The sequence below is a fragment of the Brienomyrus brachyistius genome, chromosome 1 (assembly GCF_023856365.1).
Source record: "Brienomyrus brachyistius isolate T26 chromosome 1, BBRACH_0.4, whole genome shotgun sequence".
Taxonomy (NCBI): domain Eukaryota; kingdom Metazoa; phylum Chordata; class Actinopteri; order Osteoglossiformes; family Mormyridae; genus Brienomyrus; species Brienomyrus brachyistius.
Window position 1 is genome coordinate 52525903 of NC_064533.1, and position 19265 is coordinate 52545167.

A 19265-nucleotide genomic window follows, 5' to 3' on the forward strand; every position below is an offset into this window, starting at 1 on the left:
ACTTACAGTTATGTAGTTCATTCATTTCCCAATACAGGCTTGGAGTAAGGGGACTATACCGACAGGACCAGGGTAACACTGCAGGCACACACTCACCAAAAAAATCACAGATTATGAACAATTTACAATGAAGTATTTACCTTGCTGCATGTCTTTGAATGTGGGGGGGAGACACTGGCATAAAACTAATATTTTATGTTAAATGTGGGGGGTCCAAACGAATAATTATGAAATGTGAGGGGGACAGCTTTAATGGCGGCGACTCACATGCCCTAAACAAAATTTAATTAACACAGTCGCCATTTGTCACCTTCCTTCCCATTCTGACAAGCTGAGGCAGGAATACAATGAGCCCTATAACACAAGTTATACAGATACAAGAGAGTAACACTGTTGTTTCACATCTCTGGAACCGGGGGTTTCAAAACTCACTGTTGCTATTTATGTCTCTGCGTCTTATCGAGGGCTACGGTCACACCTCTAGGCTGCCATAACGTCTCTCCCACCAACCAGCTCCCGCAGATATACGGGAACCCGGTTATTGGCAAAATTTTGCACTCCGCCACAGTAGGGGGCGATATTCGTAAAGTAAAGTTTACGGAAACCAGAGGACAGCGAAAAAGGTTTCAAACTCTATCGGACTGGTTCTCGATGTTTGCCGGTATCTGCGTGCTTCTGACCAGCCCATAAGTTCTGCTCAGCTGTCTGATCGCTAGAAAAATTTGGGATTGCATGGCAATGGAAGAGGTTTTCTGCGATACACACGGTAAGTCCTTACTGGCAGTAAACATTAAAAAAATAAAGATTGCATTGTACATGAGGCACTGACAACAGATAAAGCAAGCTAAAATCAGCTCGGCGAAACCGTCTTATAGGCAAAGCAGATGCAGGAGGAAAGTTGTGATGAGTGGGGTTTCCCAAACCCCGGTGGGTAGCCAGTATCCACGAAGCCGCGGTTAAAGATCAATCCGTTGGTACCAAACCCTTTCGGCCTCACTAGGACATGAAATGTTTGTGAACCTCTGAGGTAGAGTATTGGGACACTTTCTCTTTCAGATCTTAGCAGATACTCTGTTTATTTGCTGTTAGGAAAAATAAAACGCCAACTTTCTCGGTGAGGGCGATTACTGTACATCAGATTTTTTAAAAAGTGATTTTTGGAAATGCATACACATAGGAACTCGATGTCTGCTGAAGACGGGAGTGAGGGATGGACCCACCAAGGGCAAGAGCTTCTACTTGTGCAGCGTTCGCGGAACTCCGTGCGACTTTACTCTGACGGCTGAGTACGTATCTGTCTCATATCTCAGCCTGTCTGTGTATGTAAGATGATTTACGATGAACGTTCTTCTTTTTGGAGTGGAAAAAATAGCCAATAGCGGCTGACTGTTTGTCCTGACTTTACCCAGCATCCCTCCTTCTCATTGCCTGCATCATGAGGACTCGCTGGTCGAGCTTCAAGCTCTATCCCCCAGAGACCAGAAGCACTGCTACAGGTGTGTGTAGAGATCTCTCATTACTGATCTACTCATTACCTACCATTTTTTGGTAGGTGCTGTAATGGGAATACATGAAAAATAAGGATTTTCGAAGATCCACACCTTTTATTTTTGGCTTTACAATTCCAGGTTGTTATTCCGATGCATTGTGGGAAAGAAGGAAGGGCTGAAATGGTGTGGCAGTTTACCATGGAAGGAGGTAAAATTCACCCCGCTGGCACCTCTGCTAATGACTAGGCACATTTCTCTGTTCTGTACCAAGCATCTGTTTCTTGTATCTAATAATTCAGTTCTGCATTGTCCTGCCTTAAGAAATGTGACTTAATTTTGTGTATTTACCTACACAAATAGACCTAGTTTACATGCTTATAATCAACACAATACTGACTGACATAACTACACTACAAAAAGACATTATTCTTCGTAGTATAATACATTTCTTATTAGGATCCTTCCAAACACAAGAAGCCTTTACAATGTGTGTTATAAGAACAAAATTTTGATCACATGGTGAATATTTTTTTGCCCCTTAGATGAAATTATTAGCTCAGAAGAAAGAGACGGTATGTTGGAGATTAAGGATATGTAGATGATCCAGGTCAATTGACCGTGTGATGTATGTGACTTTCAGAAAAAAGCTGCTGAGAAGAACCACTCAGACAGAGAAGAGTCACAGATTCCCGGCTGCCCCCGTGAGAGGAACCCATTTAAAGCCCCAAGCAAGACCAACGAGGCTTCTGAGTGGAGGACCCTCCAGAATGGAGGGAGTGGAAGACAAGAGAAGACTGCAGAACGGAGAGAGGAAAATACAGGTGGAGGAACTGAGGATGAGGGAGGGAAAAAACACTGGAGAACTTATCAACTCCCTCCGGGGGCTAAGGTCAAGAAGAAGTCTTCAGGCGAGGGTCGCAGAAAAGATGGTCAGGAAAGAGAATCATTGGAAGTTACCAATGGTCCTACTGGAACGTGGGTTAAGGAGGCAAGAAGTGGAAGAGAAGAGGAAAGGGGGCAGAACCAAGGGAGGAAGTCTGAGGAAGCTTGGGATAAGGAAGAAGTGGCTGGACATGGAGGAGTCTGTGAAGAAGTGCAGAGCCACAAAGATGCCAAGAAGCAAGTGTCGCAGGAAGGAGAGAGGAATGGCGATAGAGGGGATACCCCCTCTCAAGCTAATGAGGGTCAGAGACCCAGAAGAACAGAGAAGGACACGGCCCAAGCCCTGCCTACTGATGGAACAGTAGTCCCTTGTTCTACAGGAGCGAAGGACAATCAGTGTTCCAAACCTGTACAACAAAAGGGAGGTGGGACTGACAGCCAGGAGGAAGAGGATAACGATGTCTTACTGGTGTCTGTGCAACAGGGCACAAAACAGGCCCCATTGATGGAGATGGGGAAGGCGGTGGCCCCTGTACAGAAGACCCTGACATCATTCCCTGGCTTCCATCTGGCATCCAAGGCCCCACAGGAGAACCCCCAGACCCTGCACAACCAGCTTTCCACACAGCTCAAGCAGAAGAAGGTGAGCCAGTCTGCCTCGTGATTGACTAGCTTGGTTGAGGTGGGCAGGGACTGAGCAGGAGCCTGGCTGGTTCTCTGGAGTACTGAGACACTGTGGCCCTGTTTACACTTGGTTTAAAAATACGTCTTGGGCAATCAGATCACAAGTGGTCAACGATAAATATAAGTATAAATGTCCACCAAGACTCATTGTGATTCGATCACTCAGACCACTTTCTGTGGTGGTTTGAGATACATTTGACCTAGAGGTCAGTGACCTGACTCAAGCTCGACCAGCCCTGACTAATAATCTGGTTTCAGGCCGGGTATGGGTCAGTTTTTTTTTTTTTTTTTGTTAAATTATTATCAATGGAAGAAATATGGAGACAATTTGCAAACATCTCCATATATGCATATGAGTAATTATAGTCACAATTTCTGGTCTGGTTCGGTCTCAAGATCTTGAATACAGGCTGGACTTGGGCTTTAACTTCAGGCCCATACAGGACTCTACTTTGGCCACATATTTTTTTGTAGTGTTAAAGCAGATGCAGCCTGATGCGCCGCTGAGAAGGATGTTAAAATAACTGTGCATGGGGCCATTTAGCCTTCTAGAGAAAGTGACGTAAACAGTAACGAAATCTGAACACAGCTGGAGACTTTGGAGACGTGCACTAGACACGGGTGTAAATGGTGTTGTGTGTCGACTGTCTGCCTGTGATCTGATCACCCAAGACACAATTGAAAACCAAGTGTAACCAGGGCTTCGGATGACAGCTGAATGATGGGGGCTGGGGTTAGGGTCTGTCAATTATGAGTAACGAGTGGTCATTAATCAGCTAATAAATGAGTCGGTAATATTTTGCAACTGACATAAAATTTGAAATTTTGATATCAGTAATTTGAAGACAGACTAAGAAGGTTGTAGGTAATCGGGAAGAGGTTCATCTTTAGTTTGAAATTCATGATGAAAGCTTCTGGGGGATGTGTTTGTAAGCTGCCTTTTACGTTATTTACTTTGTGTTTGCAGATGTCCTATCTTAGTCTCTGGTGTTTCTCCCCAGGCCACCCTGTCCATAGTGAACCTCTCAGCCCTCCCTGACAAAGGTGAGAGGCTGAAGACCCAGGTGAAAGAGCTGGAGGAGGCGCTGGAGTCCCTGAGCCTGACCGCCGGGGACCTCAGCCAGCCAGGTGAGCGGGGAGGTGCTGGGCTGGGCTGCCATGTGCAAAGGGCGTGATTCTGTATCCCTGCTTTCAGCGTGATGCAGGCGTGGTGCTGGGCGGTATGGGCAAAACATTATACATTCACATGCTTTTTATTAAGGTGTGTTTTTCTGAATTATTATTTTAAAATTACACTCAAATTAATAGTACACTACACGTTTTATTAAATCATTCATGTATATTCCGCTCGATACCGACATTTTATTGATTATAACCATGTACTTGGCTAATCATTTCACTGACATGTTTTATTAGATTAACATTTGTATATTTAGCGACATGTTTTATTGATTATAGCCAAATATTTAGTCTAATAAGAAGGATATGCACTGTTAAGAAGGGTCCCCTCTCAATATACTCTGTACAGCGATCCCTAGCACTTCTGCCAGCCAACAACGTTATATAATTTGCTGCCTACTGAAGTATTTACAGCTTTTTCTACGTTTCTATGCTACGTTAAGGTGGTATATGTAAAATTCATACCGTATGAGAATAATGACTGGTATACCAGCCAGCACTAAGGGGGGATCCCTGGAATCCATATCAGAGCTGTGTCTCTGTGTCTTTGCTCCACAACAATCTCTACAGTCTTTTTTTCTTATTTATATCATATAATCTGAAGATATCAGTGTTTCGCCGCTGTTTGCTAATGTTGATGTTAGGTTAGTTGTATCATTACTTGACAATAGTTTACGACTTAACGTTAGTTAAATCTACCTTTCTTCTCTTTTCTTTCTCAGCGCGAATCCATTCAGCGGCTATTGAGAGGAGGGGAGGGGCTGCGCTAGTGTGTGCATGTGTGTGTGCACGCCTGCGCTGTAGGCGTGCTGTGTGAAGTGCAGTGAATGAGGCGAAAACCCACTGTTGGTATCAATAATGGTGAAAATGAGCATCTAATCGAATACTAATTTTTTATATCAATTAGTATCTGAGAATCGATTTTTTTTGAGAATCCGTGTCTCATTTCCAACTCCAGCGTGAGCTATATCTTCCATCTCTGATCTTTCGCGGTACATTTTGAGCAGTGCAGCAGTGAAAAATGTCCCCCCTTAAACAGTTTCCAGCTGTGCCTCTTTCCAAACGTTTAGGCTATTTAAACTGGTATTTAAACTGGTAAGAAAAATTCATATCATAACAATAATAAAAACGGTTTTCGGTATGAACCAGTATACTGCCCAACACTAGCTGTAGTTAGACTCAACTGATATGACACCCATGGTCAGTGGCTTTATGGCCTGATGATCATGATCTCTGGCTTTATAGACACCATTGACTCTGCCTGACATTTACTGACCTTTATAAACCTGTTTCACCATCAGAACCTCAGAGTGCTGGAGATGACACTAAGCTAGGCATCCTCCCTAGCCAGACAAACACTGTCAGCCGGCTTGGGGGAACCATCTTGCTTCCTGGACCCTGTGTTCCTGTCCAGGCTGGTCCCAGTGCCCTGGGGCTCGATCTCAGCCAGGGTGACTCGCAGAAGTACGGAGGTACGTCAGCTGGCCGGAGTGGACAGCAGTCTCTCCAGCCATAATAGGCAAAATGGCAAGGTTTTTAGTTATGTCTAATGAATGTAGAAATCTATGGCAACCTTTGCATTTGCAGCCATCATAGGTGAAGTGACCTTAAACACGGGGCTGGTAGGATGGGGGTATGTCTTCTAGTTCTTTCACTTAAGCTGGTGATGACAGTGACGTTCACGTGGATGTATCTCCAGTGAACCCCCAGGTTCATGCTTTCTACGGCGGCCGCATGACTGAGAGCAGGCTGCTGGCGGTCCGGAACGCCGCCACGGAGGCCATCGACCACCTGCACCACTCGCTGGAGTCCTGCCCCAGGCCGGACCGCGAGGAGAAGGACCCACGTGGCATCAAGGTACCGCAGGCGGTGCCCGTTTCCTGAAGAAAGCGGGAATCACCAGCTTTTCTCTCATTCGTCAGCAGTGTGATTCAGAAAATGTAATGCAAGCGGGAACATGGTGCTGCAGGCACTTCCTTAAGGGAAATGACTGGCTCTCTTAATGTCTGCCATACATTTGATCCTTCGGCTGCCTACATGGATACATGCTAACTTCTCTACTCTGTTGGACTCTTATTCAGTTTTAAATCCCCCCTCCCAAATCCTATGTCTGTTTCTTCTCAGGTGCCTTTACTTCCCCATCAGAGGCGTGCCCTGGCCTGGCTGCGCTGGAGAGAGACCCAGAAGCCATGTGGAGGGATTCTGGGTACATTTTGACAGATTTCAGTCTCTGCAGATGGTCCTCGATGGTGCTGCTGAAGGTTGTTCGGGCCTGACGCTCTTCCACGGTTCTCAGGCTGCCGTTTCTCTTTCTTGCTATCCTTCCCAGCGGATGACATGGGTCTGGGAAAAACTCTCACCATGATCGCGCTCATTCTGGCCCGAAAGCAAAAGGAAAAGAAGGATGATAAACTAGAGGAATGGATCTCCAAAAAAGGTAACACCTTGGATATTTAATTGCGATCACCAGCTTTTGTTTAGTTGTAGGTAAATTACAATTTTGGTGCAGGACTGGCCCAACCCTTTTCTCATTTCAAATGTGATTGGATGCTTTTCCACTGCACCAGGTACCAGTACTTTCTCTTTTGTATTGATTTCCAATCAGGCAATTTAGGATGGGACTTGCAAATGTGTTTATTTGATTATGCAAAAAACCCACCTTGCAAACAAAGAAAAACATCTGCCGTCCTGAAAAAGCATAGTTGAGAACAATAAATGAAGTAAAAAAACAAAAAAACTAATAATTTATGCATGGACAATTTAAAGAAACACAAGCTTTAATAATCTGGTTGGAATAACATTCAGCGAGATGTGAATGGTATGAGAAGAAAAACCATGTATTTGCTATAATATACAATTTCAAATTTCGCCACGTGATTTTGTTGCAATAAATACTGGGATATTTATAAGGCCAAAGCAAAAGCAAAATAAATTCTCAAACTCGTTTAGGAATAATTTTAACGGCACGCATGAAAATGATTATGATTGGCTTGGAGAGCGCATGCAGAGCTCATGCAACAGCAGTGGAGGTAAACTTTTAAACTGATTAAAAAATATATATGATAGATAATCATAAAAAGGGGGGCGGCATGGTGGCGCAGTGGTTAGCACTGTTGCCTCACACCTCTGGGACCCGCGTTCGAGTCTCCGCCTGGGTCACATGTGTGTGGAGTTTGCATGTTCTCCCCATGTCGTCGTGGGGTTTCCTCCGGTTTACCCCCACGGTCCAAAAACATGCTGAGGCTAATTGGACTTGCTAAATTGCCCATAGGACTGCATGTGAGAGTGAATGGCTGGTGAGTGTGCCCTGCGATGGGCTGGCCCCCCATCCTGGGTTATTCCCTGCCTCGTGCCCATTGCTTCCAGGATAGGCTCCGGACCTCCCACGACCCAGTAGGATAAGCGGTTTGGAAGATGGATGGATGGATGGATGGATAATCATAAAAAGGAACAGCTGTTATAAGAAGCAAAAGTTATCAAGCTTTGCATTTTGAGTATAAATATTTTAGCGGAACTTGAACCCTCCCCTCCCCCACGCAGTAAATTGTCTGGTCAGTATGAAACGGTCGTTTATTACGTGATCTCATTTAGCACCAGCTTCAAACAGTGGAAAATCATCATAAGAAGTACCGTACTTTAGGTCCTGTTTCGAAATACGATAGGTACAGTACCTGGTGCAGTGAAGAAGTGGCCCTGGTTCTCATTTCTCATCTTCCCTTAACATTCTGTCCAGTTGGGCAGATGGCATGGGGATCCCCTGGTGGCCACTTGGCCCTAAACAGCTGCTAAGGTCCCTTATGCCTTGGGATGACCATGCATTGACGCTCTTTTCTCGGTTCGTTGTCTGCCGTCACAGACTCATCACTGGTTGCCTCACAGGGCACTTTGATCATTTGCCCCGCCTCCCTGGTCCACCACTGGAAGAATGAAATAGAGAAACGCGTGAAGAGAGGTCAGCTGAGTGTGTACTTGTACCACGGGCCCAACCGCCAGCGGAGCACCCACGTGTAAGAGCTGCAGACCCACCTGCTCTCCAAGCTGCAGATGTTACTCTAGTCCTCTATGCCCTGTTGCCAATGCAATGCTCACCCCCCTCCCCAAATCTTCAAGTCTTGCAGAACACGACGTGGTGGTTACCACCTACAGCCTGGTTTCCAAGGAGATTCCCGTCGAGAAGGAAGATCCACAGAGACCCAGTCAGGACGTTGCAGATGAGGTCTGTATATAGGGGCCATTTAAGTTCAAGAACTCGACTGATGTATAAGATTAGAAGATCTTTCTGCATATTTAACATGAGGTGCTGTGTCCCTCCAGTGATAAACAGATATGTTTTATTGCCATTTACCTCAATTAAAGTGAAATTTACAGACCTGAGTCTCTCATTTACCCAGCTGGCTAAACTGCCTCCGCTCATGCGTGTGGTCTGGGCCCGTGTGGTTCTGGACGAGGCCCACAACATCAAGAACCCCAAGGCGCAGACCTCCATGGCTGTGTGCAGACTACAGGCTCAGGCACGCTGGGCCGTCACCGGGACCCCAGTTCAGAACAACCTGCTGGACATGTACTCCTTGCTAAAGTAAGATGACCAGTGGCTTCTGCTGCTCACTGCTTCTGTCAACCACTGCGTGGGTGAGTCCATCAGCCAGTGGAAGTAAAGGTCCTTCTCATTCCAGGTTCCTGAGATGTTCTCCGTTTGACGAGTATAAGCTATGGAAGGCCCAGGTGGACAACGGCTCCAAAAGGGGTGGGGAAAGGCTGAATATCCTGACCCAGTCCCTCATGTTGCGCAGAACCAAGGACGAGCTGGATTCGGATGGCAAACCGCTGGTCAGAGAACAGTGACCGTTTAGTCGGGCTGTAGCCATTTAGCTTGCAAATGCTAAAGCTTTGTTAATGCGTTCTTACTGAAGGTCGCTCTACCGGATCGAGTCTGTGAAGTCCATCACTTAAAGCTGTCAGAAGATGAACAGGCTGTTTATGACGTCATCTTTACTCAATCTAAGTAGGATGTTGCAAAATATCAGAGAGAAATATATTCCTTTGAAACCCATGTAAATGACTTGCTAATATCGGGATTCTGCGTTGCGTTGGCCTTGTCTTACAGGTCAACACTGCAGTCTTACCTCAAGAGGCACGAAAAGGACGATTCAACAGCAGAAGTCAAGATAAATCCCTTTCAAAAAGGTAAATGTCGAATTGGGGCGCAGGGGAGAGGGGTATCACATCTCTTCTATATGTGATGTATTCTAAATGATTCAACAAAGGAAAAATTATAATCATTGTCAGACCTTTTTAAATCCAAATATACAGTCATATGGAGAATGAGATTTACATTTTGCTGTGGAGTGCAGAGAAGTAAAGACATTTGACCCCCTGCCCCTCGCCAGTGGCCCGTGAGTTTGGTGTCCCTCCGGATACAGTGGCCTCCTCGCAGCCAGCCTCATCCTCCGCCTCCAGTGCCGTGCACATCCTGTCCCTACTGCTGCGGTTGAGACAGTGCTGCTGCCACCTGTCCCTGCTGAAGAAGGTCACATGGTCAAACACACACACAGGTTAACCATACCACTTCCTCGTTACTTGATTAACAAGCAGGCCTCCCGTGCCACCATCCCATCTCTCACAGACCCTGGATCAGTCAGAGCTGCAGGGAGATGGCATCGCACTGTCCCTGGAGGAGCAGCTGGGTGCCCTGTCGCTCTCTGAGCCCACCCCCAACCCCCAGCCCGACCCCGAAGACATGGTGTCCCTGAATGGAAACCGCTTCCGCTCGAGCCTGTTTGAGGACACCAGCTGTAGCACCAAGGTCGCCGGCCGCTCTGCCTCCCTTCACTTTCTCATACAGTGTTTGAGGCTCTCGGCACGTCGCCGGCCGCTCTGCCTCCCTTCACTTTCTCATACAGTGTTTGAGGCTCTCGGCACGTCGCCGGCCGCTCTGCCTCCCTTCACTTTCTCATACAGTGTTTGAGGCTCTCGGCCCGTCGCCGGCCGCTCTGCCTCCCTTCACTTTCTCATACAGTGTTTGAGGCTCTCGGCCCGTCGCCGGTCGCTCTGCCTCCCTTCACTTTCTCATACAGTGTTTGAGGCTCTCGGCCCGTCGCCGGTCGCTCTGCCTCCCTTCACTTTCTCATACAGTGTTTGAGGCTCTCGGCCCGTCGCCGGCCGCTCTGCCTCCCTTCACTTTCTCATACAGTGTTTGAGGCTCTCGGCCCGTCGCCGGCCGCTCTGCCTCCCTTCACTTTCTCATACAGTGTTTGAGGCTCTCGGCCCATCGCCGGCCGCTCTGCCTCCCTTCTCTTTCTCATACAGTGTTTGAGGCTCTCGGCATGTCGCCGGCCGCTCTGCCTCCCTTCACTTTCTCATACAGTGTTTGAGGCTCTCGGCCCGTCGCCGGCCGCTCTGCCTCCCTTCACTTTCTCATACAGTGTTTGAGGCTCTCGGCCCGTCGCCGGCCGCTCTGCCTCCCTTCACTTTCTCATACAGTGTTTGAGGCTCTCGGCCCGTCGCCGGCCGCTCTGCCTCCCTTCACTTTCTCATACAGTGTTTGAGGCTCTCGGCCCGTCGCCGGCCGCTCTGCCTCCCTTCACTTTCTCATACAGTGTTTGAGGCTCTCGGCCCGTCGCCGGCCGCTCTGCCTCCCTTCACTTTCTCATACAGTGTTTGAGGCTCTCGGCCCGTCGCCGGTCGCTCTGCCTCCCTTCACTTTCTCATACACTGTTTGAGGCTCTCGGCCCGTCGCCGGCCGCTCTGCCTCCCTTCACTTTCTCATACAGTGTTTGAGGCTCTCGGCCCGTCGCCGGCCGCTCTGCCTCCCTTCACTTTCTCATACACTGTTTGAGGCTCTCGGCACGTCGCCGGCCGCTCTGCCTCCCTTCACTTTCTCATACACTGTTTGAGGCTCTCGGCCCGTCGCCGGCCGCTCTGCCTCCCTTCACTTTCTCATACAGTGTTTGAGGCTCTCGGCCCGTCGCCGGCTGCTCTGCCTCCCTTCACTTTCTCATACAGTGTTTGATGTCTTTTTTTCCCTTCAGATTGCTGCCATTCTGTCAGAGCTCAGGAAAATAAGAGAAGCTCACGGTGCCCAGAAATGGTAAGTAAATCTGTTTTTAAAAATAAAAATGTACGAGGAGGATTCAGTCTATACTTTGCCTTTGAACACCATTATTGTGGGGGAAACATGTCTTTTCTTGTGGCTGTGGTGGAGGACAGCCTTCCGGACCCGGCACCAACCTTTTACTACAGAGTGTGGTTTTAATTCACTGGAAGGGGTTTATAGTTGACTGTGATTGGCTGATGCAGACATGCCCCTTCTCTGTATTTTTAGAACAGCATGTCTGTCAGCTGATAGCTCCCGTCCACGTTAGCGTAGCGATGCCTGACGTTCCTTCTTCCCCTCCGCCCAGTGTGATCGTGTCCCAGTGGACCAGTATGCTCCACATAGTGGCTGTTCATCTGCGGGAACTGGGCTTGAGGTTCGCGGTCATAGATGGGACGGTCAACCCCAAGCGTCGTATGGACTTGGTCGAGGAGTTCAACAATGACCCCAAGGGACCACAGGTACCAACCTGCCCATAGGACCGTTACATGTTCAGGGTTTTTTGGTAATAGCACTATAGCTACAATATTAATCACAATTAATAAAACTAATGAAGTTGAAATTGAGTGACCCAAGAACTGTTAACCCCCCAGTTATGAAGTGGTACACCTATTGCTAAACTTAAAATCATTTTTACTCCGTATGTATTTTATTCACTGGCAGTGGTGGATTTGTGTCTGGGGTCCCACTGGAATGGGTCACACTGGGGCCCTTTACCCCTCAGTGTAGTAGCTGTGGTATGGTTTGAGTGGTAGTAAACACCACCACTGTCCTTTGGTATATCTGGACGCTATAGCAGGTCCAGGTTACCTGTGTCACAGCAAGACACTTCGTGAACTCAGTCAATATCTTTCAAATCCCCAGAGAGCCTAAAATAGACTTTGATACAGTTATTCCTTTGTGAGAGGCACAAGGGCGTTACCTCTGAAAGCTCTTGTGTGTTGCAGGCGTAATGATTTCCTTGAATTTACACCACAGGTGATGCTGGTTTCGCTCTGTGCTGGAGGTGTAGGGATTAACCTGGTTGGTGGGAATCACCTCTTCCTCATGGACATGCATTGGTGAGACTTGTACTCTTTATTTTTTTCATACAATTAGTATTAGACAGCATCTCCTGAGGTAGTTTTGAATGTATTTATGTAAGTAGCCACAGAAGAATCGGTTTTATTTGACCAAAGTAATGTAGCTGTACTGAAGAGATCAGGAAAACTAGTTTGGCTCAGACTGAGCATCAACAGTAAGCCTCCAACACCAAAGATCTCTTCACATCTTCCCCACGTTCAGGAACCCGGCCTTGGAAGACCAAGCCTGTGACCGCATCTACAGGGTGGGCCAGACCCGAAACGTTACCATTCACAGGTAAGGAGATCAGCGTAACCCAGGATGAGAAGGTGATTCACCTCTCAGCGTGGTCTGTGGGTCACTGCAGGAAGCCTCACAACCTGGGTTTAAGACTTCCTGTATATCAGGAAATTGTTCCCATTTTACAGCCAAAGTTAAATATATTATTTTAAAATCAGTCTGAACCCAGTACTGAAATGCTCGTTCTTATGATCTTCATGTAATGGTCCTTCCCCAAGGTTTGTTTGTGAAGGCACTGTGGAGGAAAAGATCTCCTCCCTTCAGGAGAAGAAGAAAGAGCTGGCAAAGAAGGTGCTATCGGGCACAAGCGACTCCTTCACCAAACTCTCGCTGGCTGACCTCAGAGTTATCTTTGGAGTTTGAGCAAATGAACATACTGGAGACACTACAGATGCTCCTCAAGCATGTTAGAGGACTGGTCCAGAAAGACAGAATCGTCACACATCTGCAAAAAAAGACATCTGCACTTGTAAATAACTAGGTCTCCTTTCATGAGTTTCCATAAAAAAACACATTGTTCTTCTAGCACCATCTCTGATGGAAATGACTTCTCATAAGGCTTGGTTATTAATCTGTGATTTCACGCTCGATGCTACAGCCTGAAAACAATTTCTTTACAATCGGATTCAGCATGTATGTTATACATTAACCATGGTTAAGTACGGTTATGATTTTGCTATTTCTCAGGTGCTGAGTTCTGGTGTAAGTTGTAATGGTTTTAATGTATAATAACTTCAGCTTGTATATATGTTTTATGTGCTAACGTATTTTAAGACGGAGGTGGCGTCTGCATATAGCATGTGAACAATTGCTATGTTGAATGTTGCTGTTTAATAAATTTTTGAGTATTGTAAACATTGCCGTAGTCACTAGCTGGATTTTTTAAATGATTTTTATTAGAAACCTGTCTCAGTTTCTGTGTACCGTGCTGTAGCTCTACTTGCTTCGGAAACCGACCTTGGTATTTCGAAGTCTGTAGCTGTCTTTCCTCATGCTGACGCATGATGTCAGTATTGTTCTGAAAAGCAGCCGCTCCAAAATTGGACCTGAAAAATAACTCAATGTTTTATCTCATTAGCTTTTCTATAAGACGGGTGAGATGGGGAATAATTATCTGCTAATAATTACAAGGTGTAAGTCGTTTAGAGAAACGTTACTATGCAATTTCCGTTAAACTACCCTAAAGTCTCCCGTTATTTTCACTCATGCCGAAGAATTTTTCATGTCCCGGATTCCAAGACGTTAATATGCAATTTATTTAGCCTACTTTCCATATGTCAAATCATCCCAAATTCGCAGAATAAATTGGCTGCTGTGTGGAGAAAATGATGTTTAGAACAGCCTAATGCTGGATTGGTGCTTTGCTAGGCTGCTGGGTCCTCCTGTCACACGTCAGAGCCTTGATTGTTAGCGCAAAAATTTCATCTCGGAATAATAATGATCCTGGATGCCATCGAAGCGCCAATAAAATAACCTGGAACAAATTTAACACCATTCCCTCTCCATTCATTAAATCCTTCCAGGAAGTGCGTTTGCCTCCTTATTGCATCATGGTTTGTATGATGGGTATTATGGACCTGCCTAGGTCCATCAGCCCTATGTCAGTGGAGACCATGTCCACGGCAGACTACAGCGGGCGCAGATTTTCCAGCCTTTTTAAAACTACCTTCACTAGCAAGGGTGACGCTGGTTCAGTCAACATAGTCAAATCAAAAGCGTAAGTTAAACTGAAAATCTGTACCTAATGCAGCCCCGCTGGACGTTCCAGCGTGGACCTACTGCTCAGTATATGCAAAATAGAGCCGGCAAAATAATCCAGGTTCGGAAACCTTGAAGTCTCTCGCAATTATAAACATCTAGCGACTTGTTTTAATCTCTATAGAGACTTGAATCTCTCTTGATTCTAAAAGATATGATGCTAATCATATTCAACAGATTGCACCAAATCATCCATCCATCCATTTTCCAAACCGCTTATCCTACTGGGTCGCGGGGGATCCGGAATCAATGGGCACGAGGCAGGGAACAACCCAGGATGGGGGGCCAGCCCATCGCAGGGCACACTCACGCCATTCACTCACACACGCACTCCTGCAGGCAATTTAGCAACTCCAATTAGCCTCAGCATGTTTTTAGAGAACATGCAAACTCCACACACATGTGACCCATGCGGAGACTAGAACCCGGCGACAGGTGTGAGGCGACAGTGCTAACCACTGCACCACCATGTCGCCCCTGCACCAAATCATGACTACGGATTATTTTTTGTTTGCGCATAAATTTCTTGTGTTAATCTAAAGCTCTTCTCAGAAAACTGAATTTCGTGACAGCTCTTCTCTTTCCCTCCCTACAGGAATGGCAGAGAAGGCTCTCTATCAAAGGTGGTTTCTTACAAAGGCCGATTCCAAGACTGGGAAATAAAATTCCGATTTCCACCACCAGATCGAGACATCCTCCAGAGAGTGGTGTTAAAACATTTAATATTATTCATATTCTGATTTCCTAGAACATGTATTAAAATAAAGCTGTATGGAGAATATAAGGCTGTGACTATATGTTGATGGAGTCTTTGTTTTATCTCCAAATTCTTGGGTCCAGAGCCTGTGTTCTTCATTTGGTGCTGAAGAAGGTGTCTCCTGCAATGCCAGTGTCGTCAGTGAGGCTGAATTCATCTCAAACTTCTATGTTTTAGGTTGGCCAGATTAGCACACAGTGTCTGTTTTAAGAGGACATCATGCCATCACATACAGGGCTGGTTTGTTTGCTTTGTTTTCTTGACAAGTCGGTCATGATTCTTTTTCTGGACACCATCATTGACAATTTGTCTCACCAACCGTCAAAGTTCAAACAGGAAACAGTCTTTATAATATTCCCTTCTCAGGAACGCGAACCCATAATTTCCCCATAATAATTATATTCTGATAGGACCATATTATTAATCTCTGATAGGATCTATATGCATCACAATTCCAAATGATGACCAACGTGTCTGCGCAAAGATGAGGTCTGTAAAGGTCACTGTTAAAAAAAAACATTCAAGACTTCAGCAAATTCTTAATAATGTATAAAACTACTTGGATTGGTTTTTTTTTAATTATTCATTAACATCAAACACGGAGATTTTGCAGGAAAAGGAGGCATTAGTTAGTTACCTTCTATTGTAGATAAAATAAGTGACACCAACGAATATCATACTCAGTTTAGGGCAGGGTTCCCCAGTTCCAGCCCTGGAGGGCCAGAATAGAACACAGTTTGCAGATTTCCATGCTCAAATACCTACTAAACCTGGTAACTGAACCCTGCTCTAGGACCTCTTTCAGTTTAGACACACTCATCCTAATTATTACCAGGTCAAGACATATGGATCACTGATATGCCTCGTTCTCCGCTACATTCTGTATTTCACAGCAGCAGACATACTACTGAGATATTCTGTTCTGTATTATTTTAATACCTTAGCCACCGCGCCCCGAAACATCATAAAGAATCGATCCGCTTCTCGATATTACCTTGCTTTACGGTGGTCAACATAGTTTTCAAATAGCATCGCCCTCTCTCATTGTTAACAACTTGTAATAGACACCTCTCCGTGTGCGAGACATTTACCCCATACAAAATAAATTTGGAATCTATGTCTGTAATCGCAGGTAAAAAGCAGATTTAATAAGGACGTTGTGATGTATGCAAAGATATATGTAAAGCCTACGTACAGCATCATGTTGAAATGAACATTTCATTTATTAACATTAACATTTAAAATATTTTGGAAGAATCCTCTCAAAGGAGATAGAGCCAGAAAAAGTTCTGGTCTGACCACCGCGACCCTCATCAAATCATGGATGGTTGGATGGATTCTGGAAAATTAACTATATTACAGTTGTTAGACTAGGGTCCTACAGGACTTGTTATATGTAAATTGTGGTACACGAATAATCATTCATTTTAAAAGCCGTTACCACGATGCACTGCACCAACGAATTAACGACATCGCCTATCAGTGCCGCTGCGTGACCATAATTATTTCACCCATTATTCGCGTACAGCTCCGGGCGCTTGTAATTTTGTTAGCACACGGACAGCTTTGAGTTTGAGAATTGAGCGACGCTCCCTTAAACTGTCGACGCCCGGTGGTTTATGGGATACCGGAGGACCAAAAGGAGGAGGAGCCGCGACTGCAGTTAAAACAGCAACTCGGGAGGAGGATTTAACTGCCTCCCCTCCGCGAGCCGGCCGACGGACAATGGAGTGCGAGACGCAAATACGCGGCGCCGGGGTTATGTGACGACTTTTGCGGAGGCCCGGGCCACCGTTTCAATTGGCTGTGTTTTCTTTTTTTAACTTTCTCATATGGCCCCGGGAAGGACCTGAGGTGATGCCGAGGCGAGGCAGAAGCTGGCGGTCCATCGCGGCCGCCGCCGTTAACTAGATGCCTGCACTCGGAATCGGTAAGTCGGCTCACGAGTGTCCGCCTCACACCGGCGCTTAATCGCATTTCGGGGGGAATGAATAAATAAATAAAAGTCTGATTCGTGGGTGTGGGGGAGGTATCAGTAGGACGAGATTTATTATATAAGCAGTCCCGCAGCTGCGTCGCTGTTGGAGCTGGCGATCTGGTGACCGGTTAAGGGTGGGGGGATCCCGGGTTAAGGCGCCGCCGACGTAGAATCGAGGCCCGTTTTTCAATAAACACCAACAGGACTGTTCCGTTTTGCGGGGCGCCGATCAACTGGCTTTTAGGGCGACTGTCTAGTTAATCTGGCTTGCTGAAAACTTTGCCCCTCGCCCAGAAAGCGAACCCGAGCCTGTCAGCAGGGTGGGGGGCGTGTTTATTTCCAATTCGGTTGTGTCGTGTGCTTGACGAATTAAAAGTACACATTATTTAATTACCTGGTGTATGTAAGCACGTTAGTTTGTTGGGGGTGAACGATTAATGCATAAGCACTCCCCGATAAAGCCAGATCCGTTGCTTTTGAAGGAAATGTACTTCTGCTTTCGGATCACCGTTAAGTCGGAGACAGCAGATCCGTGAGATTTTCGAGGGTTATCTGTAAAACATATTGTCAAGATAAGGGGTACGTCCACCCGCGCACACAAATTGCTTGAATGGGTTAATCCGTGCAGACGGCTCGGTCTTTCTGGTTTGGGTAGTTAAACACGTGTTACCCGTTAGCACTGTGCGCAGGTAAGGGAAGCCGTGTTTAATCAAAAAACATTCACCACTTCACTAGTTATGTTAATAGGGGCTGTACTTGTCGTGCTGTGGAGGTGTTTGTACTGTAATTTGGTGAGCGGACAATAAGTGCTTAAGGCGATTTATTTTTACACTGCTATGGCAACGTTATGTATTGCTGTTTTCTATTTTTTGTTTGCAGAATTAATGAGCAACAATCTTTAAATGCCCTTTGTTTTTTCTAATGCATATATCTGGGTTTTCTTCTTTTCTTCAGGATATAACGAGCATTTGTAATGACGGCACTCCTGAGCAGTCACCGGATAACTGTAAGGCCGGAACCTCTGCTGTAGGAATGAGAGAAGGCAGCGGATGAAATTGTACCGGCTCCGTGTCTTGTACCCAATCGTCACTAAATCATGACCACCCCAGCTCTTCTGCCGCTGTCAGGACGCAGGATCCCGACCCTCCCGCCTGGGGCGTCATCCTTCTCCCATCACCGGGCCACGCTGCGGCTCTCTGAGAAGTTCATCCTCCTCCTCATCCTCAGTGCCTTTGTCACCTTGTGTTTCGGGGCGTTCTTCTTCCTGCCGGACAGCTCCAAGCACAAGCGGTTCGACCTGGGCCTGGAGGATGTGCTCATCCCACACATCGAACCCAACAAGGAGGCCCGGCTGCCCGGCGTGCCCATCATCCACGGACAAGGTGCTCACGATGAGCACCGCCACAGGTAGGGTTCCGGTGGGTCGATCCCGCACAGTGACGCCCTCATTCAACACGTTCTATCAGTAAATAGGTGTCGTTTCTGTGAGCCGCTTACTGACAACAGTGAGAAACTATCAGTGGTTGCTATGGCATGGTCATCAGTCATCCATGCATATATCCATCTTCTGACCACTTATCCTGGTCATGGGTGTGACATTTGTTTTGTTTATAAAGCCCCCCCCCCTCCCCTACAGTATTTGTAGTTCAATCTATCTGGTTTGGTGCTGACACTGTCTCTCATGAAGACAGACTGACTGACATGTTATGGAAAGCACTCATTTTAGTACAGAGGTCTACATGAGCTCTGCTGAAAGGTCCTGCGCTGGGTTGGCTCAGACCTTAACTGATGGGCAGGTTGGAACATCAGCACCTTCCATGGTCGTCTCACGTGGCGATGAGCTAGTGCTCCAAGTATGTAGGTTGGGGGATGTGGGGACTCAGTTGCAGGACCTCACTTTCGCTGTGCTTCTTTCCTCACAGAGATGTCTGCAAAGTATCTGTATTCCCCCCCCCCCAAACAGCTGTACAATTTTTAAAATAAACATTTTTGATAGTGTAATTTAAAAAAGCAGACAGTGTCAGAATGCTTCTCTCCAAATAGCCAGATTAATTCTGTGTAGAATAGTGGGTTGTTTCTTTT

At 46.4% G+C, this 19265-nt stretch overlaps 2 protein-coding genes across 3 annotated transcripts in view; both read left to right on the top strand.

The window, feature by feature from the left end:
- The first annotated feature begins 584 nt into the window (after nucleotides 1-584).
- On the top strand, nucleotides 585-13548 carry ttf2 (transcription termination factor, RNA polymerase II). Its single transcript, XM_049025498.1, has 23 exons — nucleotides 585-766; nucleotides 1178-1286; nucleotides 1410-1496; nucleotides 1629-1698; nucleotides 2131-3015; nucleotides 4058-4184; nucleotides 5537-5707; nucleotides 5935-6092; nucleotides 6360-6441; nucleotides 6565-6672; nucleotides 8092-8242; nucleotides 8346-8451; nucleotides 8627-8811; nucleotides 8909-9062; nucleotides 9146-9237; nucleotides 9340-9419; nucleotides 9623-9762; nucleotides 9859-10038; nucleotides 11264-11322; nucleotides 11636-11789; nucleotides 12307-12389; nucleotides 12613-12687; nucleotides 12909-13548. The coding sequence occupies exons 1-23, from the start codon at nucleotides 733-735 to the stop codon at nucleotides 13051-13053; spliced, it is 3435 nt and encodes a 1144-aa protein (XP_048881455.1). The 5' UTR covers nucleotides 585-732; the 3' UTR covers nucleotides 13054-13548.
- A 3306-nt stretch (nucleotides 13549-16854) lies between these two features.
- Nucleotides 16855-19265, top strand: part of LOC125736311 (mannosyl-oligosaccharide 1,2-alpha-mannosidase IB-like) — a 65792-nt gene continuing 63381 nt past the window's right edge. For both annotated transcript variants that reach the window (XM_049006295.1, XM_049006297.1), the window contains exons 1-2: nucleotides 16855-17135; nucleotides 18138-18590. In XM_049006295.1, coding sequence (XP_048862252.1) covers nucleotides 18280-18590 — 311 coding nt within the window. In that variant the 5' untranslated portion in view covers nucleotides 16855-17135; nucleotides 18138-18279. The remainder of the gene's footprint in view (nucleotides 17136-18137; nucleotides 18591-19265) is intronic.